The sequence below is a fragment of the Muscardinus avellanarius genome, assembly GCF_963383645.1.
Source record: "Muscardinus avellanarius genome assembly, chromosome: 2".
NCBI lineage: Eukaryota > Metazoa > Chordata > Mammalia > Rodentia > Gliridae > Muscardinus > Muscardinus avellanarius.
In genome coordinates, this window is record NC_137787.1 from 9,933,595 (window position 1) to 9,958,656 (window position 25,062).

The 25,062-nt window shown below is 48.5% G+C and overlaps 1 protein-coding gene across 1 annotated transcript in view; it reads left to right on the forward strand.

Moving 5' to 3' along the window:
• Positions 1-605: 605 nt before the first annotated feature.
• DNER (delta/notch like EGF repeat containing) overlaps positions 606-25,062 on the forward strand; it is a gene marked incomplete at both ends in the record, with an annotated part of 338,491 nt that continues 314,034 nt past the window's right edge. Inside the window, one exon of the mRNA XM_080689915.1 lies at positions 606-842. Coding sequence (XP_080546041.1) covers positions 606-842 — 237 coding nt within the window. The remainder of the gene's footprint in view (positions 843-25,062) is intronic.

Below are 25,062 nucleotides of genomic sequence, written 5' to 3' on the forward strand. Positions count from 1 at the left end.
GGGCGGGCGAGAAGGAAGGGCGCCGGGTCAGCACCCAGGACGCGGCCCCGGCCACCTCGCGGGGCTCCCGGGGGCGGGAGGGCGGGGTGCAGGGGCCGGGAGTCGTGGGAGGGGCCGGGCGCCCGAACAGCAAGGGCAGGGGGCCGCCCGCGGAGTCAGCGCCCGGAGGGAGGCCGCTCCTGGCTGCAGCGAGCCTCGCGAGGTCCTTCCTCCCTCCAGCCGGCGCCGACCTCTCCATCCTCTTCCCTGCCCAGCATCCCTCCCGGCATCCCGCCCAGCATCCGGCATCCCGCCCAGCATCCCTCACAGCATCCCTTCCAGCATCCCTCACAGCATCCCGCCCGGCCCTGGGACTGCTGCTGGACGCGCCGGACCCTGACCCCGGGTTGGGGGGACCTGCCGTCTCCTTGCAGCCCGCCCCCACCCCCGCCCGGGAGGCTCCCGCGGGTCTTCAGCCGCCCCGCCCCGCGGCCCCGCCCCCGCCCCGCCCGCCCGCCCGCGGTTGCCCGGGGAACCGCGGCCCCGCAGCTGCAGGAGGCGCCGGCCCCGCGCGCTGCCCAGACGCCTCGGCTCCGCTCCCTCGGCTCCGCTCGCCGCAGCCCGCCATGCCGCCGCGCCGCGCCCCGCCGCTGCCCGCGCTGGCCCTGCTGCCGCTGCTGCTGGCGGCCGGGCCCCGCGGCGCCTGCCTGGCCGGCCCGCTGCCCGCCGAGCCCCGGGCGGCCCCCGGCCCCTGCGCCGCGCAGCCCTGCCGGAACGGGGGCGTGTGCAGCCCGCGCCCCGAGCGCCCCGGGCCCGGCTACCGCTGCGCCTGCCCCGCGGGGGTCTCGGGCGGCGACTGCCAGGTGAGTGCGCGGCCTCGGTCCCCGCGGGCCAGGGTCGCGGCGAGGCGGGCGACGGGGGCCGTGCCCCGTGGTCGGATGCCTCGGGCGGCCAGAGCCCCTCGGCGGCTGCCCCGGGCCCGCGGCCGCCCTGGCCGGGGCTGGCAGGGCCTCCCCGTGAAGTCCCGCAAGCTTCGGGGTGTGGAGGCCGGGAGGGGGCCAGCGGCCGCCCGGGGATGTGGGGTTTCCAAGGGCATCTGGCAGAAAATAATAAATGGGACTTTTGCAAGTATGTTACAGCTCGCTGAGAACTAACCGACGTTAGCATCTCTGATGGGTGGTTTGGTCAGGCCCGTGGGTGCGGGTAGAAAACCCCAAGGAGGCTCTGTCTGTTCCCGGGATGAACGGTTTGATGCGAGCTGGTTAAATGAAGCCAGGCGGATGTGGAGCGTGTTCGGGGCCACACGCCCTTTCTTACGTTTTTTTTTTTTTTGGGGGGGGGTTCAGATAGATTTAATTCGGGAGGGAAGAGTTGCCCTGAGAATCCTCAAATGGGCTCTTCTTTCAAAGGGGAAAAAGGTCACCCTTTCTTTTAATTTGAGTTTTCTCAGAGAAGTAAATGGGATTGAAAAACTTGACCTTGATAGTATTTTTGCGATTTATGGAGATCTTTTTTCCCCCTTAAGAGCAAACAATGAGCCTCAATCTGTCTCTTCAATGTTGCGGTCTTCCTTTTTGTTAACTAGTTTTAATACCCAAAGGGAGGTGGTGGTGGTGCTGGTGCTGGTGAGCTGTGTGATAGGAACCTCTGGGGTACGTTTGGGAGCTTGACAGCCTGGGATGAGGGGCGTCTGCATTGCAAGTCCTGCTTCTGCAAAAATGAGGACTGCAGATAATAAAAGAAAATGCGAGAGAATTGACTCGTACTACATTTTCTTGCTGGCTAAGGACTGATATGACTTTTCCTGAGAAATTACTTGCCTGCTTGCTTCTATCAAACTACGGTTGCATTTACATGTCTGAATTCTTTCCTTGAAAGAAATAGCTGATTTGGGCAGCAGGGTGTGGTGGGAGCGGGAGGGGCCGAGCAGGGAGAATTTAGATAAATAAGGAGGAAGGCGGGCATTGGGAATTTAACGCAACTCTGAGGTATTTTGGTGACTCTACCACTGGATACAAGCAATCTTCAAGAAAGGGAAGGCGATCTTTAGTGTTCCCGAAAGATGACTAACAGAAGCATAAATATTTCGGTTTCTCCTTGTGATGTGACATAGCGCGTAGTTTATTCTAGAGTCATGAACTGATACATAAATATTGCAGAGCCAACGGGTTGGGAGGGACTCGGGTTTCCTGCGTGGCTCCCAGAGGCAGCTTAGCACCTGAGCCCTGCCCACCCGAGGAGAAGCACCGGGTGCTCTGCCATCTGAGCTGGAGAGGGCGAAGCAGCTCTAATTCTCACAGGAACGCTTAGCAGATTTGCAACCCGATCGCACTCGGTCGCCCAGAAGAAGTTCTGGCCCTCGGAGAGCCTCATTGCCCATAAAAAATGGATTCCTCAGGATTTTAGTTGAATCTTTCATGAGCTTGTAGTGAGACTCAAAACTCTCATTTTTTATGGGACCAGAAAACAATATCATAAAAGGAGAGAGGGAGAGGGAGAGGGAGAGGGAGAGGGAGAGAGGGGGAGAGGGGGAGAGGGGGAGAGAGGGAGAGAGGGAGAGAGGGAGAGAGAGAGAAACCCAAACACCACAGCAAAGAACTACACATCCTCAATTACAGACTATGGGATGGATGGCAGCCATTGAGCACAGGGTGACTGGTCACTAGATAAGTTGAAAACGCAAATTTTACCTGAATGTGAAGAGAGACCCCCCCTTTTTTTTTTGCGGTACTGGGGATGGAACCCAGGGGCATTCTACCTCTGCAACCCCAGCCCTATTTTTTTTTATTCTTTATTTTGAAACAGGGTCTCACTGAGTTGCAGAGGGCCTCACTAAGTAGCTGAGGCTGTCCGCAAACTGTGATCCTTCTGTCTCAGCCTCCCAGATGCTGGGATTACGAGCGTGCGCCACCACGCCAGACAAGAGAGACCCCTTTATAAAGTAACAAGAGCAGTAATGTTAACAATGCTACCGACCATTAGAACCTAGCCCCAAGTTTCATTTTATGTGCAGAAATTTAAGAAAATCATAAGCCACTAGTTGGGGGTCAAACTGATGAAGGTGGTCTTTGGCTCTCCTGTGGTTGGAGGGTTGCTGCTGGGTGAGCAGGTGGGTCCCCGCCTGCTCGAGGAAACTCACAGGTTTGGACTCCAGCTGTGATTGGTGACCAGCGCCCCCTGGGTCCTGGTTTCTTCCTCTTCAAGCTACCTCACTGGGTTTGTCATGAAGAGAATTATTCCATTTTTTTTTTTAATGTTTGCTGACAGCTTGTAAGAAAGCCTTGCCTCCCTCCCCTACATCCAGGCTAGCTGATAAGAGTTGCTGGGAGGGTCAAACCTGCCGCATGCAACTGCAACCAGATCCTCTATTTTTTTTTTTTTTGGTAGTACTGGGGTTCCTGGAAACCCTTCTACTTCTGGGATATACTCCCAGACCTATTTATATATTTTTATTTGGACATAGGGTCTTTTAAGCCAGCATGGCTGGCTTCAACCTGCGCGATCCTCCTGTCTCTGCCTCCCAAGCGCGGGGATTACAAGCATGCCCACCACACCCTATCCTCTATTTTTATTGTAGGTTTTTGGTACTGAGACTCGAACCCGGGACATTCTACCTCCAAGATATGCTTCCAGCCGTTTAATTTTTTTTTTTTAACTTGAATCAGTGTCTCACTAAATTGCTGAGGCTGGCCTTAAACCTGTGTTTCTCCTGTCTCAACCTCCCAAGGATTAGTGTCCCCAAACCCAGAAGATTTTGCCATTTTCTTTTTCCTGTTTTGCAGTGTTGGGAATTGAACCCAGAGCCTCATGTATGCGAGGCAAGCTTTCTACCTCTGAGCTAGAGCCCTGGCCCTCCAGCCTCTAACTCTGTAAGTGCTAACCACCATAACAGGCCAGTGCACACCGAATAAAAGCAATCTAAATATTCCAGGTAGGTTTGAAAAAAATGTTGCCTTCTTGAAAATGGAGGGCACAACCGCTCCTCTGGTCCAGCTGGGGCAGCAGGCAGGAATCAGAGCAGCAGGTGCTGGGCCAGCTTTTCTTGTCTGGTGAATGGCTCAGGAGATCTTTCAAAGGTAGGGATTATTTTGACGTGTACTATTTTGTCAAGCTTATTTCATTTTGATGAAATGATTCTTTGCCATAAGTCCAAGCAGTCACGCACCTGTTTTTTTTTGAAGTTATATATTTCCTAAAGAATATATCCTTTAAAATTATAATAAAAATGTATCGCTGGGTATGGCGGCGCATACCTATAATCCCAATACTTGGGAGGCTGAGACAGGAGGATCCGGGTTCACAGCCAGCCTCTGCTACTTAGGCTCTCTGCAAGTTAGTGAGATCCTGTTTCTAAATAAATAAATAAATAATAAATAAAGTAGGGCTGGGAGTAGCTTGGAGGTACAGTGCCCCTTCAATCCCTAGTAACACACACACACACACACACACACACACACACACACTCACTCACCTTATGGTATGTACAAAATGTCAAGTGTCAGTTGCAATGTCGAAGGACCTTGCTTCTTTCTCTGGTTCTTCTATTAACTTTTTATAACCTGGAGAGAGTTATTACCCACACTTGAGCCTCAGTGTTCATATCTGTAAAATGGACTAATGATATTTGTCTTATTTTCTTTATAGAAATGATATAACTCACAAGTGAAAAACATTGTAAAGTCTTTTTCTTTAAGTAAAGGGTGTTAAACAGAATGTGTTATTTTTCTTTTGTGAAGCATGATTATGCCAGTTTATTCAGTATCTGTATTTGTTTTCCTTCAATGAGCAGACTCAGTCTTTTTTCTGGGATGAGTTATGCTATGACATACATTTTGAAAATGACAAATTAATTGTATTAAAATTTTATAAACACACAGCTCTTTTATTCTGAAATAAATGATTCCTCCGGAAATTCTCAGTGACTTGACATTTTTCTTTGAAATGAAAGAAAAAAGATGTCACAATTTTTGTAACAATTTTAAGAAAGGAAGGAAACAGTTGATGTTTTTTGGTGTGATTAAAGTAAAAACTTTCCCATTTTGGGCCTGGTATTCTTAGTGCAATCTCAGGAGACCTCGTGGTTCCCAGGTTGGGCACCTCACGGCAGAAAGATGTGCTGTCTTCCGCTTCTGGGCTCATCGGCTCTTGTGACGCGGTGACGTCCAAGACGGGCCATTCATGCCGCGCCCCTGAGCATCGGAGGGAGAAAGCCTCATCTGGAGTTGAAGGGCATTTGAGTCAGAAAGCTGAGTGCCTAAGGAGGTATTTTTAGATATTCTCACCAACCCAAGAGGCAGCTGTGGTCAGAACTGCTTAAGCCAGAGGCAGCGACTGCAGTATCCTGGTCTCCGAATGCAAAAGCCAGCAACCTGGTCACCCTCGTAGACAGCACGTCTTTTGGGCCCCTCTCCTCCTACCTGGGTGCTCAACCCTGGCTACGTATCAGAATGCCCTGGGAGCTGTAACAAATGCAAGCTTCTGGGCCTTCCTGTCCCTCTGTCCCCCGGCTTCTGACTTTGTGGGTCTGGGTGGGCCTTGTTAAGTTTGAATCTGTCCGTATGACCCTATTGCATCACCAGGGTAGAGAAACCCAACTGGACTGGTTCTTTTTTTCCTATACTGTAACCCAGGGGCATTCTACCTCTGAGCGACACCCCCAGCCCTATTTTTTTTTTATTCTTTATTTTGAAACAGGGTCTCACTGAGTTGCAAAGGGCCTCATTAAGTAGCTGAGGCTGTCCTCGAACCGCGATCCTCCTGTCTCAGCCTCCTCAATGCTGGGATTGCAAGCGTGCGCCACCACGCCTGGCGCGACTGGCCTCTTGCCGTCTCCTGTCTCATCCTGCCAGTATGTAGCAGTAACAGAGAGAAAGGAGACAGTCACGCCTGCTCCTGGCCCTTCTCAAACAAGTTTCCGAGCTCAGGCATTCCTGGGCAGCCTCCCCGGAGGCCCAGGTTTGGCACCTCCGGGTGGACCCCGAGCGGGTGGACCAGGCGGCTCCAGGGCCCTCGGATGAGAAACTCCTTCGCTGAGGCTCGTGGGCCTCCTCTGTGAAGCGGGGATCCTGAGGTCAGCGGTGCAGGTGGGTGCGGTGTAGAAAAGTGTCTAGCCCCTGTGCCAGCTGGGAGGAGACACAGATGGAGTCCCCTCCCTAGGCAAAGAGCAAGAGAATACAGTAGACGGAGCTTGAGCTGGCCGTCTGCCCCGCGTGGGAATCACTAGTTTTTATTTGAACTCACCGATCTGTCTTTACTCAAGAATCGGGAGGTGCATTCTGCCAAAGAGAGTTTATTCACGAGGCTACCACAGGTGGAGACAGGAGAGGGACTCTCAAGCCTCTCTCTCTGAGGATCGGGTTTGGGGCTCTTCACCGGGGGAGGCATGGGGGAAGATGGTTGGAGGTTAGGACGTAATCGTGGGTCTGCACATGCGCAAAGCGCATCGATCTACACTCCTGACCCGCACGGGGTTGCTGTCTAAGCCTCCGGAATCGTTGCTGCTTCTGCACCTGTTTGTGGAAAGAGTTAATTTCTTCATCTAGAGTTAATTTGACTTAGCCAAAGGCTCCTCCGCCTTCTCGTCTCTTTCCTCCCCCTCCTCCTCCTTTCGCAGTGCTGGGTTTGAAATCAGGGGTCCACTATCACTACACTCCAGAACTTTTTATCTTTTATTTCAAGACAGGGGTCTCACCAAGTTACCCGAACTGGCCTCAAACTTGCGATCCTCCTGCCTCAGTCTCCGGGGTCACTGGGATGACCAGTGTGTGCCCGCCGGGCTCTTTCTCTTCTTGATGGACGTATCTGCGGCTGGATGGGCTCCCCAGACTCAGGGGCTGACAGCCGAAAGCATGGACGAGTCCTTGTCTTTGAATGGCTTGCCTTTCCAGTTTTCCAGGGCAGACCATCACTCTTCATTTTATATCTGCCGGGGTCTGTGTATTTGGACCACCTATCAACAGTTCGTTTTCAGAGAGCTGTGTCCAGCCTTCAAAAGAGATGCCGGGCCGGGCGTGGTGGGCCACGCTTGTCATCCCCGCGCTTGGGAGGCAGAGACAGGAGGATCGCGCAGGTGCGAAGCCAGCCGCGCTGGCTTAAGAGATCCTGTTTCCAAATAAAAATATTAAAAATAGGTCTGGGAGTGTAGCCCGGAGATAGAAGGGTTTCCAGGAACCCCAGTACCATAAAAAAAAAAAAGAAAGAAAAAAAAAAAGAATTTCAACGCTCCTGCTACTTAGCTGGCTTCTGTAGTTAAAGGAGGTCTTGTAATCACTTTGGGGTTTCGTGAGGCGCACTGAACTCCTTCATGGAGTCTGTTGTGGAAGTATCACAAGAGAGGAAAGGCTTCGGCCCCTCTTTTCCATGGGAGACAGGAAACACAGAACCTGCAGCAAATGGGCTGGCAGGGCCCGAGGGGGACAAGAAACACGAGGTCCCAAGCCCCCACAACATTCCGTTCACACTTCTGCAAGGTGTCACTTGGAGCTCAGGCCCGTGCTTAATTATTACTTTTAGCGGCACTGGGGATTGAGCCCAGGGGCACTCTACCTCTGATCAGTACCCCCAGCCCTTTTCAACATTTTGTTTAGAAACAGGGTCTCCGTAGGTTTCTGAGAGCCTCATTATGTTGCTGAGACTGGCCTTGAACCTACAATCTTCCTGTCCCAGGCTCCCAAGTACTGGGATTACAGGCATAATGCCACCATGCTGGCTAGGCCCAGGCTTAATTGTTAAGGAAATTTCCTTCCTTCCTTCCTTCCTTCTTTCCTTCTATCCATCCATCCTTTTTCCCTCCCTCCTTTCCTTCCCTCCCTCCCTCCCTCCCTCCCTCTTTCTCTCTCTTTCTTTGGAATTATACCTCTGAGCTTCACCCCCAGCCATTTTTATTTTTAATTTTGAAACAGAGCCTCACGAAGTTGCTGAGAAAGGTCTTGCTAAGTTGCTGAGGTTGGCCTCAAACCTGCGATCCTCTTGTCTTAGCCTCCCAAGTACTGGAATTATAGATGTGGGCCACCACGCCTGGCTACACCGGGCTGATTTCTTTCACCATAGTTTTGCCTTTTCCGAAATGTTGTATAAATAAAAATCACACATACTTTTCCTAATTCCACCAGGCACTACTTTTGTGATGGATTCTTGTGGTTTTATGTGTTGGTGTTTTTTCTTATTAATGCTGAGCAGCGTTCTGGAGTGTGGATACTGCAGTCGGCCTTTACCACAGCCAGCCTTTCACCAACCGATGCCATTTGCTTTGTTTCTAGTTTTTGGTGATTATGAAAAGCGGCCCTAAATGTTCTTGCATGGGCTCTTAAGTGGAGATATGTTTTCATTTCTCTTGCGTAAGTACTTTTTGCTGGGATTGCTGGGCCATGTGGTAAATGCATGTTAAACATTATAAGACGGTGCCAAACTCTTTTCCAGAACAGCTGTATCATTCATTCTTACCAGTAGTCTGTGTCCTTGTCAGTTCCTGTGTTGGTGATTTAGATTCCGGCTGTTCTAGTACGAGCGTAGTGGTATCCGGTGTGGCTTTAATTTGCATTTTCATAATAATAACGACAAGTGCCGTCCACGTGCTGTCGCCCGAGCCTCTGTGATGGGAAGCCTGTAGAAATGAGTTGCACGATGTTCTTCTGGATTCTGCATCCACATCTTTTATTCAATATGTGATTTGCAGTATTTTCTCCCAATCTGTGGCTTTTCCTTTTCTTAGCAGAGTCTTTCAAAGGGCATGTTTTTAATACTGATGAAGTGTAAGTTAGCAGCTTTTTTTCTTTTACGAGTTGTGTTGTTTTGTGACCTAAGAAATCTTTGCGTCACCGAAGGCCACAAACATTTCCCCCATTTCCATGCTTTCAGTTTTGCATTTAGGCCCATGACCCATTTGGAGATGGTGTCGGTATTTTGTTTTGTTTGCACGTAGTCTTGCAAATTTTGTTACTGCGGGTAGTTTTTGTTCATTTTTGCATATGATATCCAGTTGTTCCCCAAACATTTGTCAAGAGACGTCTATGTCCATTAGATTATTCTGTCACCTGTGTTACGCAGTTTTCGTTGGCTGAGACAAAAGTTGAGGAGGTCAACGCAGAGGAAAGGCTCGCTTCGGCTCAGGGTTTGAGGTAGCAGTCCAGAGTCTTCTGGCTGCGCTGCTGTAGGCTTGTGAGGAAGCGGAGCGCTCTGCTGGGGGTGGTGGACAACGCTGCTCACCTCCTGGCCCGGGGCTGTGGGCGGAGCGAGGGAAGGAGACACACCCCGCAGGTGTCTCCCTCGCCAGTCTCACGGATGCATCCCAAACAACTGACCAGACGACTCAGAAGAGGGGACAGCTACTTGCTCACAGTTCTGGAGATGTCAGGTGGAGTTCAGGGCGTGGTGGTGGGAAGGAGAGAGGAGAGAGCAAGCGCTCTGCGCTCACATCATGGAGGCCTGAAGCAAGCCAGAGAAAGAGAGCAAGGGGGAGGCACCTTATCTCGTCCCCAGGGCCGCGCCCCCAGAGACCCCTCCTCGGCAACCAGGGCCCACCTCCAACACGGTCACGTGGTCTCCACAAGGGCTAGGAGGACAGTCCACATCGCTGAGGTTATCAGGCTGTGCTCAAGCCTGCGATTGTCCTATCTCAGCTTCCCAAGTACTGGGGTCACAGGCCCGCACCACCTTGCCTGGCTGGGGGTCCATTGCAAACCCAAGCCACTGCGCAGAGCGCACCCCTGGTGACCTATCCCCTCCGACGAGGCCCACCTGCTGCGGTGCCCAAGTGCCCCGGCCTCCCAGTGATGCTGTCAGCCATCACCCCATCAGTGGTTAGCCCATGATGAGGTCAGAGTCCTCACGGTCCAGCCTCTTCCCAAGAGCCCCCTCTGGACGCTGCTGCTCCGGGTGGCTCAGCGCAGAGGCCCTGAGGTCAAAGCCATCTGGGCCTATGCGAGCCGGTCGGCTTCAGAGTTCCTCATTCTATTCCACTGAATTCACACATCTGTCTTTTTGCACACTGCCTTGAGACCGCTGTGGCTCAGGGTGAGTGTGAGGTTGGGTTGCGTGTCCCCCAGCATCTGCCAGCATCTTCAGTCCTTCCAGACCCACTGGGCCTGCTCTTTAGGGTGGCACGGGAGGGGAGCAAGGGAAACACATTCCTCCCAAACACCCACTGAGGGGATCAGGGTACAGATCCACACGGGGGCCGAGCAAGGACTCAGAAGCTGGGCTCTGTGGATGACTTCAGAGGAGGCAGCCAGCAGTGGTGGTGCACGCCTGTCAACACAGTACTCGGGAGGTCACAGGTTCAAGACCAGCCTCAGCAACTTAGCGAGCCTGGCCCTGTTTCAAAATCAGATAGGACTGAGAGTGTAGCTCAGAGATAGAATGCCCTAGGTGCAATCTCTAGTAACCCACATTCACACCAAAAAAAAAAAAAAAAAAAAAAACCAGAAAAAGAAAAAGAAAAAACATGAAGAGCATGTAGCTCCGTCGCCGAGCCTGGTGGTGCACGCCTGTAGTCATAGTACCAGGGAGGCTGCAGCAAAAGGATCGCAGGTTCAAGACCAGCCTTAGCAATTTAGCGAGACTCTCAGTAACCCAGGGAAACCCTGCTTCCAAACAAAATAAAACAAAATTTGGAAAAGGGCTGGGGGTACAGCTTGGGGGTAGAATGCCCCTGGAATCAACCCCCAGTACTACAACACACACACACACACACACACACACACACACACACACACACCCATGTAAATGGCCCAAGACGCCAAATTTTATGAATACATTGTTCTGAGAAGTGGCTCACAGGTCTCATGTGAACTGTTAAGTTATCCACCTATAAAACAACCATGGGATGGAGGAGGGAGCTGGTCGACTATCTGGGGACTTCTGGGCACACACCAAGGCGTCTGGCAGGAGCCCCTGTAGATCTGTGAAGTGTCCCAAAGTAGGGTTTTAGAGTTAAAAAAACATACAGGATACTCAGGGCTGGGCATAGTGCTACAGGCCTGTAATCCTAGCACCTGGGAGTCTGAGACAGGAGGACTGCAGCTGGGAGGCCAGTGACTTAGCAAGACCCTGTTTCAAAATAAAAACTAAAATACTACTGGGCTGTAGCTCAGAGGTAGAATGCCTCTGAGTTCAACCTCGAGTATCAAAAACAAGAAAGCAAATGAAACGAAACAACCCAAACCCCCCAAAACAACAAAGCGACAGGATGCCCAGTTAAGTTTGAATTTCAGATAAATAATGTATGATGTATATAAAGTATGACCCAGCGATTGCGCTTCACTTTTCTAAAATTTGAATTTATTCTTTATTTTTGACATAGGATCTCACTAAATTGTGGAGGGCCTTACCAAGCAGCTGCAGCTGGCCGCAAACCTGAAATCCTTCTGCCTCAGCCTCCCAAGTACTGGGATTACAAGATACACCACCACACCTAGGCCTAAAATTCAAATATATATATATATTTTTTGCAGATCTAGGGATGGAACCCAGGGGTATTCTACCTCCGAGCTACACCCCCTGCCCTATTTTTTATTCTTTATTTTGAAACAGGGTCTCACTGAGTTGCAGAGGGCCTCACTAAGTAGCTGAGGCTACTTAGTGAGGCTACTTAGATCCGCGAACCGCGATCCTCGGGTCTCAGCCTCCCGAATGCTGGGATTATGAATGCTGGGATTATAAGCGTGCGCCACCACGCCTGGCTTAAAATTCAAATTCAATGAGGAATACTACATCTTAATTTGCTAAATCTGGCGATCTTCCTCCGAAGGCCTGACCAATTCCTGTTTGATTCCTAGCTTTTTTTATGAAGGGCCAATTAAGGGCGCTTTAAATTTTTGCCTAATAATTACATAAAATTAATAACTGCATCTTAAAATATGAAATGAGCTATAGCTTTACACCTTAATTGGCTCTTTTAGGGTAACTGTCAAACTGCTGAGGCTTTAAACCCCTGCGCAGACCTGGGTGGAAGCGGCGGGCGGTGGGCTCGCCTCCCCCACGCCGCCCCTGCTGCTGTCCCGGGTCTGCGCGAGGCACCGGTCACATCCTGATGGAACTTGGCACTTTTTCCTCATCCATAGAAACATATGTACAGACTGTGTAAATACTTATAAAATGCACAGTATTTCCTATAAACACTAAATAGTTTTATGCATTATGTTTCCCAACTTTTTCTTTAATATGTTTCAACATCTTACGTTCTTAAAACCGAATGCAATCTCATGCTTTTTTAAAAAATACTTTTACTGGTGTGTAATTCTTTTTGATGGATGAATACTCTTCTGTTGTGCATTCTCCCTTGGTGTGGGGATCAAAGCCAGGGCTTTCTGCACACCTATCACGTCCTCGACCAGCCCTCCACTGGGTGAATATTTCTGTATTCAATCCTTACTAACGTACATTGCTTCTGGTGTTTTGTTATAACAACATTGCACTGACACGTACACACACACATTCTCTCTCTCTCTCTCTTCCTCTCTCTCTAATAAATTTTACTTAGCTGGGTGTGTTGGCGCAGGTGTGTAATCCCAGCATTCGGGAGGCTGAGACCGGAGGATCGCAGGTTCAAGGCCAGCCTCAGCTTCTTAGTGAGGCCCTCTGCAACTCAGTGAGACCTTGTTTCAAAATAAAGAATAAAAAAAAAAATAGGGCTGGAGGGTGTCGCTCAGAGGTAGAATGCCCCTGGGTTCCTTCCCCAGTACCGCAAAAACAAAAATTATTAAATCATCATCTAAAATAGCTTGAACAGTTTAGCCAGGTGTGGTGGCGCACGCTTGTAACCCCCGCGTTTGGGAGGTGGAGACAGGAGGATCGCGCAGGTTCGAAGCCAGCCTCAGCTACTTAGTGAGGCTCTCCGCAATTTAGTGAGACCCTGTTTCCAAATAAAGTATAAAATAGGTCTGGGAGTATAGACCAGAGGTATAAAAGCCCCTGGGTTCCACCCCCAGTACCACCAAATAAATAAATAAATAAATAAATATTTTCGTCTTGACTTTTTATTAAGACCGGAACCCTGGCAGCCATTTCATCAGAATTCCCTCTTTCTTTCTTTCTTTTGAACCACTTGGCGTATTTATCTTTAATAACTGGCATGGGTTTTTGATATATTTTCTTAACACCACCGAGTTAATTTGAATGACATGATTGGATAATAGAGTATTTCCTAAAAGTCCTAAATTTTAAAATGTCCTCCTTATCCAGGCTTGGGCAGAACAAGGATTGGCTTAAAATTCAGCAAAATGCAAATTTCCTTCACGCGTTAATCTCTGTATCGCGTTCTTAGCCCCGTTCCCCGTGCGGACCCCTCGTTTCTCCTGACCAGGGCCTTTTTGGGCCTTTTGTTTTACCCTTTAAAACTGGCCACTGATTCTTTTTTTGTCTTCTGTTTTTGGTTGTGCAGGAGGCGATGCTTTTATTTCTCTAGAAAAGCCTCATAATGAGAAAAATAATAGGAGAGGCAGAAAAATGAGAACTAATATTAGCATTTCTATGAGGCCCCAAATAAACTCTCTGCGAGAGAGAAATAAATTGAATAATATTTTTTTTCTCTCACAAAGGGAGGGAAGGTGGGGTGTGGCAGGGATCCTGGAGCCACGGGGACAGGGAGGGAAGTCAAGCCTTTTGCTTCCCAAGGGAAAAAGCGTGTCAATCTGATGCTCAACGTCAGTCATATGATGCTGAGAACGTGATGTAGAGCTAGGGATGAAACCCGGGGCCCGAGCATCCTCGGCGAGCGCCTGCCACCGGGCGAGAACCAGCTGTCTCAATTTTATTTTGACACAGTCTTACTAAGTTGCCCAGGCTGTCCTTGAACTTGCAGTCCTCCTGCCCCAGCCTCCCAGTAACTGGGATTACAGGTACGTACTGCTGTCTCCAGCTAAAACTAACCTTTTGTTTTTGGTACTAAGGATCGAAACCAGGGGCATTCTACCTCCAAGTTACACTCCCAGCCCTTTTAATTTTTTTGATTTTTGAAACAGGGTCTCACAAAGTTGCTGTGGGTCTCACTAAATTATAGAGGCTGCCCTTGAATCTGTGACCCTCCTGACTCAGCCTCCGAACTACTAGGATTGCAGGCGTGTGCCACCATAACTGGCTTAAAACTAACCACGTGACAGTAAACCACTGGCATTTAGTATGTTCACAACCTAGCCCCCAAATCATTTTTATAACACAGAAAGGAAATACTGTACCCACTAACCAATTAATCCCTCTTTCTCCCTCCTTCATCCCAATCTCTGGAAGCCACCAAATCTGTATTGTCTCAGGATGTACTTACTCTTGATATTTAATAAAAATGGAATAATGGAACATGTGACCTTTGGTGTCTGCTTCTTTCCCTTGGCACGGTGTTTTTGAGATTTATCCATGTTGTACCATATATCAGTACTTCATTTCTTTTTTATGGCTGTATACTATTCCGGAGCATGCATATATATATATATATATATATATATATATATATATATATATATACCACCTTTTGTTTACATTCATCTGTCAACAGGCATCTGAGAAGTTTCCATCCTCTGGCTATTGTGGATAGCTCTGCTCTTCACAATCCTATTACGAGTAGTTGATTCTGTGTTCAGTTTTGGGGGGTATATGCTTCCGAGTGGAATGGCTGGGTCATGTGAGAATAATTTTATATTCAGCCTCTTGAGGACCCACTAGATGCTTTTCCTTCCAGGCCATCTTCTGCTGCAACATGAGCCCAGACTCCCCCCGGACGGCCACAGGCCCACAGCCGGGCGTGCTCTTGCCCCTGCCCTCCCTGGCCACATGGCTCTGAGAAGCTGCAGTCGCACCTGACCTACGCCAGCTCCCGGTGACACTCTGCTCACCAGCTCCGGGGTCTCTTCACATCGGACCCGGCTTCTCAGAGCTCCCTCCTGGGGCCTCACAGCGCGGCCTCTGTCCTGGGCCTCGGCCTGGGCCCTGAGCCTGCCCACTCACCAGCGTGAGTGCCAAGGTCCATTCCTGTCATCTCCTGAGCCCCTCTGTGGAAAATGAAGAGCTTGCCAGGGACCCCTGAGCCACCCTGAAAAAGGGCCGTCCAGCCGGGCATGGCGACACACACGTGTAATCCCAACATTTGGGAGGCTGAGACAGGAGGATTGTGGTTGGAGGACAGCCTTAGCTACTTAGTGAGGCCTTTTGCAATTCAGTGAGACCCTGTTTCAAATTAAAGAATAAAAAATGTGGCTGGGGGTGTAGCTCAGAGGTAAAATGCCCCTGGGTTTTTGTCCCCAGTACCGCAAAAAGAGAGAGAGAGAGAGAGATAGATAGATAGAGAGAGTGATATGTCTAGTTGTCATTGATTGGACCAGTAGAGATGTCTAGTGGTCCAACCATTTCATTTTGCAGAAGAAGAAATAGGTTAGAAAGTTGGAAAAAATCATATGCAAGGCCATCCAGAGCCCAAGCATCTGCAGGTCTTTGAGACCTGGTCCAGGACCACGGAGGCCGGCACAGCTCCCCTCTCCTCGGCCCTCCGCTCTCCCAGGACGCTCAGCACATCACAGCGAGGAGTAGAGCTGCCATGGCAGCCACGTGTGCATGAGGAGCAGCTCGGGTGGGCTGATGGAGCTCAGGCGTGGCCGTGTTTTATGAGCTCAGGGTGAGCTGGGGGTGCAGCCCTCAGGAGCCAGAGGGACCAGAGACCTGGAGTCGCTTGTTGCCTAGCAACCACTGCCTGCTTGTTGCCTGCATCCCGACCTGGCTAATGTTCTGGGGACTGGGATTTGTACAGTGAGCGTTAGCAGTGAGGTTTAGGAGGGAGTGTGAACTGGGTGTTTCATCGGCTCAGTTTGGCTCTTCATGAACAGACCCGCCCACCCCAGCAGAGAATCAAGGAGTGATTGGCCAGGAGCCAGCAGCTCTGGAGGCCGGGAGATGCTCACAAACCATCGTCCTCCCGTCAGAGTTGGTGAGGGCCTCTGCTCCCACTCAGGCCTCCGTCCATGGAGTCCTCAGGCCTCCGACCAGACCAGTGCATCTATATTCTGACACCAGACACTTTCTAGTTGCCCTGGATGGCGGGAGAGCAGCTCTGTTGGACTCACTTGGGTCATGGAATCCTGGGGAAGGGGATGGATAGAGCTGATTTCAATGAATAGTGATCATCTCAGGATCTTACCCTTCTACTGGCAATTAATTTCTCTTCTTTCTTTCTTTCTTTCTTTCTTTCTTTCTTTCTTTCTTTCCTCCTCCTCCTCCTTATTTATTTATTTATTTATTTTATTTTTATTATTATTTTTTTTTGCGGGTCTGGGGATGGAACCCAGGGGCATTCAACCTCAGAGCTATACCCCCTGCCCTATTTTTTATTCTTTATTTTGAAACAGGGTCTCACTGAATTGCAAAGGGCCTCACTAAGTAGTAGCTGAAGATGTCTCCGGTCTCAGCCTCCCAAATGCTGGGATTACAAGCTGTGCCACCATGCCCAGCTTATTTATTTATTTATTTATTTATTTATTTATTTATTTTAGTGGGGATTGAACCCAGGGCATTCTACTCTGAGCTATATCCCCAGCCTTCTCTCCTCTCTCTCTCTCTCTCTCTCTCTCTCTCTCTCTCCCTCTCCCTCTCCCTCTCCCTTTCCTTCTCTCTCTCTCTCTCTCTCTCCCCCCTTCCTTTGCTGTATATCTACCTCTGAGCTACATCCTTGGTCCTATTTTTTAGTCTTTTTACTTTTTGAAACAGGGTCTCACTGAGTTCCAAAGGGTCTTGCTAAGTAGCTGAGGCTGTCCTTGAACTGAGATCCTCTGGGCTCCACCTCCTGAATGCTGGCATTACAGTGTGCGCCACCACACCCGGCCTGTTTTATTTTTATTTTGATACAAGGTCTCACTAAGTTGCTGAGAGTTTTTCTAAGTTGTTGAGACTGGCCTAGAACCTGGCATCCTCCTGTCTCAGCCTCCCAAGTACTGAGAGTACAGCCACCACTGACAATTTCTGAGCATTGCTGAGTATAGGTTATAATTATTTTTTGAAGTAGTGGGGATGGGTCCCAGGGGCATTCTACGTCCTAGCTACACTTCCAGCCCTATTTTTAATTCTTTATTTTGAAGCAGGGTCTTACTGAGTTGCAAAGGGCCTCACTAAGTAGTAGCTGAGACTGTCCACAAACCGTGATCCTCCTGTCTCAGACTCTCAAATCCTGGGATTACAAGCCCGGCTGAGTACAGGTTATAATGGCAACACATTTCATAGATTTTATCGATTCTGTTTTCCCCCTTTTTCCCTTCCTTCTTTCCTTCCTCCTTCCTTCCCTCCTTCCCTTTCTTCCTTTCTTAGATTGGGAGAGATGCTGTAATTTGTCTTGGCCAGTCCATCAATTTTGCAAAAGAAAGCAGAGTCCAAAGACATGAATGTCAGGGCTAGGATATGCCACTTCCGACAAGTGATGCCCGGTGCTCTATTAGGCATCGCAAATCCTGAAGATGGTCGCACGCACCTGGGCTTGGGTGGGGATTTATCTACCTGTGTTCTCTTGATATTCAGATTTAACTACATGAATGGCTGCAGGCCAGGTCCCTTCCCTCTGTTATGGGTTTGAATCTCCACACGTCTTTGCAGGGGGCATTCCTTATACTTGCTAGATGAGGAGGCTGACAAAGTGACAAGGAGATTCTTGGTTGAGATGAGGCTCCGTGTGCACGGGCAGGACTCTGCATCTTATCACAGCCGTCTGCTCTACTCACCCTGTAACATAAGAAAAAAATCTTTATACAAGATGTTGGGCACAGTTCTCAAATATGCGCACTCACTTGAAGACTGTGTGGGATGAATTGAAATAGAATATTAGCCGTATTCGTCGCATGATTTTTAGGCCACTAAGATATTTCACATGGGCAGGCTGTTGTTTTAAGATGGACTCACAAAATTTTCATTCAGATCGGAGGCAGTTTTTGTGCATGGCTCAATGCTTTCATGTCTTCAAAGATAACTGTGTTGAAAGTGTGATTTTTATATTTTATCTTGCAGAAGGCCTGTAAAGATACACTGAAGTAAAAATAGTAATTAACTTATGTAATCACTTGTGACATAAACTTCAGTAATTTGATTGACTACAGCTGAGAGCCGATAGAGGTACTGATTTGAAGATGACCCTGATGTCTGTGTGTTTGCACGAGTATGAAGAGGCCAAAGATACCATGATGCTCTCGAGTTTTTATGACGCAGACCTATCGTGTTTTCGATACAAATGCTTTCGGCACTCCTATAAGGGCCTTAGTGATCAGATTACATCTGAGATTATCATCGTGGAGATGAGGAAAGTGAACACCATGGAGATTTTGTGGCCAGGCCACATCAGATTCCTTCTCTGTTGTATGATTACAAGCAGCAGAAACCTCAGCCTGGATAGTGGAAGCCTGGCAGGAACTGTGCAGGTTCACGTGACTGGGACGCGTAGGCGTAGCGGTGTCTGGGGGCCGGGCTCGTATCCCCTGGGCCATGAGTCTCCCTCTGTGTCCCTCCGCTTTCCTCTGCACTGGCTTCAGTCTCGGGTGCCACGTAATGACCCGAGAGCTCCAGGCTCACACCATCCTCATGGTCAGTAACCCCAAGAGAACAGAGAGCTCTTATTTCCTACTACTCTAGAAGATGCCGGGATTAGCTTCGTGGCACTGAGTTGGGCCGTATTTCATTAATTCACTCACTCACCTGTCTATCGTCCGTCTGTCCGTCCATCCATCCATCCATCCATCCGTCCATCTATCCGTCTTTATTGGTGCATCCTAGTCGTTCATCGTGCTGAAGGTCAGGGCGGTGGAGGCATACCGTCTGCACTCTGACCCAGTCATCGTGGTGGGGGGTTGGACTCCGCTGACCGGCCAGGCCTGGGTCTTGTGAACTTCTCTGAACCAGATGGGAAGCCCCAGTTAAACCACATGGGCCAAGACTGGAAGGAGGTCTTCTGCTAAGGAGACTGGGATTCTCTTCTCAGAAGCAGGAGAAATAGCGGTTGAGAATGAAATCAGCAGATGCCCCGTGTGCCTTCCTGCCGTCTTCGTTCTTCGTGTTTCAGTGTCATTTTTATCAAACGCCAGTTCTACCCAGGGCCCGGTGCTGAGCGTACCGAGACGAGTTAGATCTGTTTTCTGCACACTGTCGTAACTAGGTAGATGTGGAATAGGCCTGGGGAGGCCACGTGACTTGCCCAAAGCCACACAGATTGTAGGTCAAAGATCTGTTGTTCCTGGAGACTGAACTAGGCCTCTGCCTGGCATATTTTGCTTTTAGGCAAAAGGGGCAAAACCAGCCTCTTTAGTGGTTATCAACCCCGGAAATACATCCAAACCACCGGGTGATCTTTAAACTGCAAACGCTTTAGATCACCTGCCCAGACCTTTCACGGCAGCATCTTTGGGGGTGGTGTCTAAGCTAAGAAAGGAGACCCCAAGTGATTCTAGTGGACAGCTATGCTCTGGTCATTCCTATAGGCCACACAGCCCCTTTTTATGTTCTTCCTTTTCCTTCCTTGAGTAATAAGACCCCTTTCCACTCCTGGAATTACCACTGTTTTCTGTTTTCTCCATTGAGAGCCTTGTTGGTTTCTTGCATTAATATTGGCCTGCTCCAAGAAAATAAATAAATAAAACTTATTTGAAAAGTATGGCATAGTTATAGTTAGCAATAGTCCAATTCAAATTGCCCTGTCGTTATATTTTTCCAGCCTGGGGGAGGTTTCCCCTGTATTCACTGTATCCAAGGATTTGAATCCTGCTATGGTGGCCTTGAGCAGGTGTCGTAACGCGCTGAACCTCATTTAGCTTGTCTCTGACTTGGGCCTCATAAAGCCCATCTTTTCTGGTTGCTGTGAAAACCATGATAATAATGCAGGGGAGGCATATGGGTGGCAATGTATTGCGTTAGATTTTTATCACCATAACAAGATAACTTAGAAAAAGAGGAAAGGCTTATTTTGGCTGTAGCTTCAGAGGCTTCCATCCATGGCTCCCTGTCTCTGTGTGTTGGCCTACAGAGGCAGAATACGACAGCAGGGAGCACACGGAGGGATAACGCTGCTCCTCTCATGTGGCTGGGCCGCAAAGCGATGGAGTCAGAGGCTAGGGTTCCAGTGTTCCTTCAAGGCCACGCCCCCAACAACCTAACTTCCTCCCACTCGGCTCCACCTCCTAAGTGCTCCACCACCTTTCAGTAGCACCCCAGGCTGGTCACCAGGTCTCTGGCACATCATGGTCTTCGGGGACATTTAAAATCCGACTATAGCATGCCTTAAGCATATGGAAGTTGTTCATCCTCTCTTTTCATTCACCACGACCTTTTCACCTGTGTAAGGGAAGAATTTTCTGATTAAAATTAAAAATTTTTCCCTGCACACTTTTTGCTCTAATGCCTGTAGGAGCTCATGTTAATTTCAGCTGCTGTAATAAAGTACCATGAACCGAGTAGCTTCTAAACAACAGAAACTTATTTTGCACGGGAGGTTATGATGTGAGGAGCCTTTTCTGAGTTTCAGACTTCCAACATTTTTTTTGTACAAAATTTTATTTCATATAAATTTTACATGATACAGGAACCTTCGGCAATGAAGACTCAAAGAAACAGGAGCATCTGGGTAATTTTATGCCTAGGTTTGGGACGAAGGTGGACAGTCGTGGAGGAGTGGGATTGAATAAAGAGGGTGTGATATCTAATAGTAACGAAGGGTCAGGGGGACCGGGCAGTAGCTCGGTGGCAAAGTGCTTGCTTTGTACACACGATGCTCTGGTTTCGATGCCAAGTACCCAAAACAAAGCAAAACACCAGCAACAACAAGACCCAAACTAAATAAAAACAATCCTCTTAAGTGCCCCAAACCCGAAACCAAGCCCAAACAAAACAAAATCAACAAGATAAACTAGGGGGAATTTAGAAATGCCAGTTTGTTCAGATTTTCTTCAAATTCCTGTGTCTTCAGAGATAAAGATGTATCTATCTAAACAACCATCAGGTGTTTTAAAAACATTCCTCGACTGTCATCTTCCTGGCTCCTTATATAGTGGAAAGATCGCAGGAAAGATCTTTGGGGTTCCTTTTATAAAGGCATCAATCCCATTCCTGAAGGCTCTAATATTTTGTTGTTGTTGCTGTTATTGGTACTGGGGATTGAACTCAGGCATCCTACCTCTCAGATATATCTCCAGCCCTTTTTATTTTTTATCTTGAAATAGGGTCTTGCTAAGTTGGCCGCGAACCTGTGATCCTCCTGGCCAACTGCCCAAGTACTGAAATTACAGACGTTTGCCCCATGTCCAGCTAGAGCTCTACTTTATGACCTAATTACCTCCCCAAGCCCTCCTCCTAATACCATGGCGTTGGGGGGTTAGCATTTCAGTATGAGTCTGGACGAGGGGAACTTACATACTCAGACCTTAACAGAAATGCATTCAAATACTTGCAGAACTATCTGATGTACTTTCTCCCAGGTGTCTAGAATACACTTAGATATATTCCTGTCCCTTTAGCGTGGACAACTAGGAAAGAAGTTGTTTCCTCCTCATTGAGCTTTGTAGGGGTCACCGGGAGAGAGCTCTGATGATGAATTTGGTTGCTGTCTCTGATACCCTTGTGCCAAATTAAAATGAAAATCATCTTAGTGGAGGGTCAGTTGTCTTCAAGCCCAGTCCTAAGTCTGTGCTTTGTGGCTCGGTATTCCCGTTGATGGGAGCCGTTCTGGCTCTAATTGGTGATGAAGACATGTCATAAAGGACAAGTGTGGAGCACAAATGAAGCGTCGGCTGTGACATACGTGGCTGTAGTGCTCGCCCTCAAGACTTGAGGCTGAGTCTGTGGATTTCATAGTTCCAAATTCCAGTCTTTGTTACTAGAGAGAAAAGCAAGGCGTTTCTTATGTTGCCTGCGTCAGATCAGTTGGGTTCTGCGTGGTAATTTCCTCTTGGCGTTATCTATAGAACTTGACAAATGCCTATTAACAAGACATATTCTTGCCTCGTCTATGCTTCTTTGGGGAAACGACTGGAGCTTGCTGGCTGCACGGTTGATTCTTAGTTGATATCTGAGAGTGGGGGGGGAATAAACAACTTCACACTTGGGGTTGATCATTTGATGATTCACTCGTGAACATTCGGAGACCTCAATGACCCATGGACGGAAAATAATTGCAGCACCCAAATATAATTGCTCAAACCACACCTGCCAGAGGTTGTTGCAGTTAGTAATCTTGCTCTTGAATACAACTCTCATGTGGTACCAGCCCTGCAGAGAGAATTCTAGATGGGTATCCAGAAGCCAGACTCTATCATACCTTGACGCAGAACCTGGGGGCACTCTTGGGACTTAGTGATGCCACTGTGTGTGGAAGCGTGGCATCCGTTACTCTGAGCCTGTCTTCTAGGTGGTGGTCACTGTACTGGGAGGAATTCTAAAGCTCTTCTTTGGAGCTAGCGAGGGCGATCAACAGTGTCTGCCCCTCTCTGCTTCTGCAGAAGTCCTGATTAAAGGGAGTAGGCATTCATTGTATATGTTTTTAAAATGTAGGCGGTGTCAAGAGATTTTCACGCTGGTAGGTGGTGGTGTTAACTCTTCATCCGATGTGAGTTCAGTGGGTCCAACATGGTTTTTCTGACTTGATATCCTGCCAAGCTCCGTCCCCGGGCTCTCTCCGGTGCTAGCGAGGATGCTCTCCTCTCCCCTCTCTCTCTTCTGTATACTTTTAGGCTAAAATAAAATGTGTGCAGAGACACATTTTGAAATGACTTTAAACTTGGCATATGATTTTAACAGGAGACATATGTCTAAATCTTTGCGTCATTAGGAAGTCACGGCTCTACCGAAGCCACATGCCCAGTGACTTTGGTAGAAACAGGGTGGAATTCAACTGGTGCCCTGCAGGGGAAAAGACGCCTTCAGCCATGGGCACAGGAGTAGAGGGACTGAGCAGAGGAAGACCAGGACTGCAGGCACTGTGGGCTCAAGCCGTGCACATTAAACTTAGATTCTTGAATGCACTTTATTTTATTTATTTATTTTTTGGTGGTACTGGGGTTCCTGGAAGCCCTTCTTCCTCCGGGCTACACTCCCAGACCTATTTTATATTTTTGAAACAGGGTCTCTTACGCCAGCGCGGCTGGCTTCGAACCTGCGCGATCCTCCTGTCTCCGCCTCCCAAGCGCGGGGATTACAAGCGTGCGCCACCACGCCCGGCTCATTGAATGCACTTTAAACGTGCTCAGGCGATGTACATTTTCTTATCTCTCTCAGGAATCAGTCTTGTTGAGTAAATCATATATGTATTAAAGGTAATGAGAGCCAGGTGTGGTGGTGCATGCTTGCAATTCCAGTACTTGGGAGGCTGAGACTGAAGGATCAGAGGTTTGCTACCAGCCTCAGCTACTTAGTGAGGCCCTGTTTCAAAATGAAATGTAAGAACCAGGCGTGGTGGTGCACGCTTGTAATCCCAGTACTTGAGGCTGAGACAGGAGGCTCGGGCAGCCTCGGAGCCAGCCTCAGCTACTGAGTGAGGCTCTCAGCAACTTAGTGAGACCCTGTTTCCAAATAAAATATAAAATAGGTCTGGGAGTATAGTCTGGGGATAGAAAGCCCCTGGGTTCTATCCTCACTACCACCAAAAATAAATAAATAAATAAATAAATAAATAAATAAATAAATAAAAGGGCTGGGAGTATAGTTTGAAGGTTGAATGACTCTGGGTTCAATTTCTAGTAACACACACACACACACACACACACTAAAATTATTGCCCTGGGTTCAATCCCCAGTAACACACACACACACACACACACACACACACACACACACGTGATGAGAAGATAAAAGTGTGAGAAACATGGTATTCCATGAAGGAGTCACCCTGCTCCCTAGACTGTCACGGTCCTGAAGAGAATCAGGCTTACCGGCTAGTGGCATCCCACGAACTACAGATCCAGGATCCAGGAACCCAAGGGTGATTCTGAGAGGATGGGTCGTCTTCAGATGGCTGCTGGAGAAACTCCCCTTCCTCTTCATAAATTCCCATATTGGTGGGAGGAGAATGGGCTGGTCAGTGTGGGTGGGGCTACAAACACCAGAGGTCTGTGGACTGTCTCAGAGAAGACCAGGGTGGGCGGGGCTGAGTGCTGGGGTAGCCGTCCTGGGGTTGCTGAGAGAAAGTCTGGGTTCCCGGGATACCCAGCTCTGACCGTGTCTGTGTGGCAGGGCCAGTTCTTTCCAGGAAGGTGCATTTGGAGTATGCTTGTTAGGGGAGATGCCCTGAGTGTCACATGCAGGAATATGTCAGAGACAACTATTATTTGTTTGACCAGAGAGCAAAGGGTCAGTGTGAGTTTGCTATGGCAGAGGTTTGATGTAGAGTCTATGACATAGCCCAAACTTGCCAAACACTTGCATTTATGTATTATTTAATTTATTTAGGTACTGGAGATTGAACCCTAAGGGTCTTACCTCTAAGCTCTACCCTCAGCCCTATTTTTTTTCTTAGTTTGAAACAGAGTCTCACTAGGTTGTTGAGAGTCTCAATAAATTGCTGATGCTGTCCTTGAACCTGTGATCCTTCTGTTTTGGTCTCCTAAGTACTGAGATTTACAGGCACGAGCCACTGAGCTCAGCTTATTTTTATTAAAAAATTTTTTTAAATCGGTGCATTAAAATTATTGCCCACTTTTAAGCCAGATGAAGAGGACAGAGAGACAAGAATAAAATAATCACTGTTAAGGTAAAATTGACTGAGAATCCATCTGGATACCATTATGGCTCAAAGCCGTGCCAGATATATAAATATTGTACAAAATTGCTCTTTTAGCCCCATGACCACATTTGGCAGCTACCAATATTAAAATATTGTGACAGATTAAAGTAATTTCAAATTACATTAAACATATACCCCTTGAAGTAAAATGGGCACTTATATCGATGTTGAATATAAAAATTGGTTCATCTTTTGTAAAATGATTAGACAACGTGGCTTAAGAACCTCAGAGTCTTTTGGCTCCATGATGCCCCTTTTAGAAGTCAGCCGTACAAATTGGACATCTGAACAATTTTCATAAACAGAGGTGGTCACCATGTTATTTACAAATATCCCCTGGAGAAGAGCACAATGGCACCACGATAGGA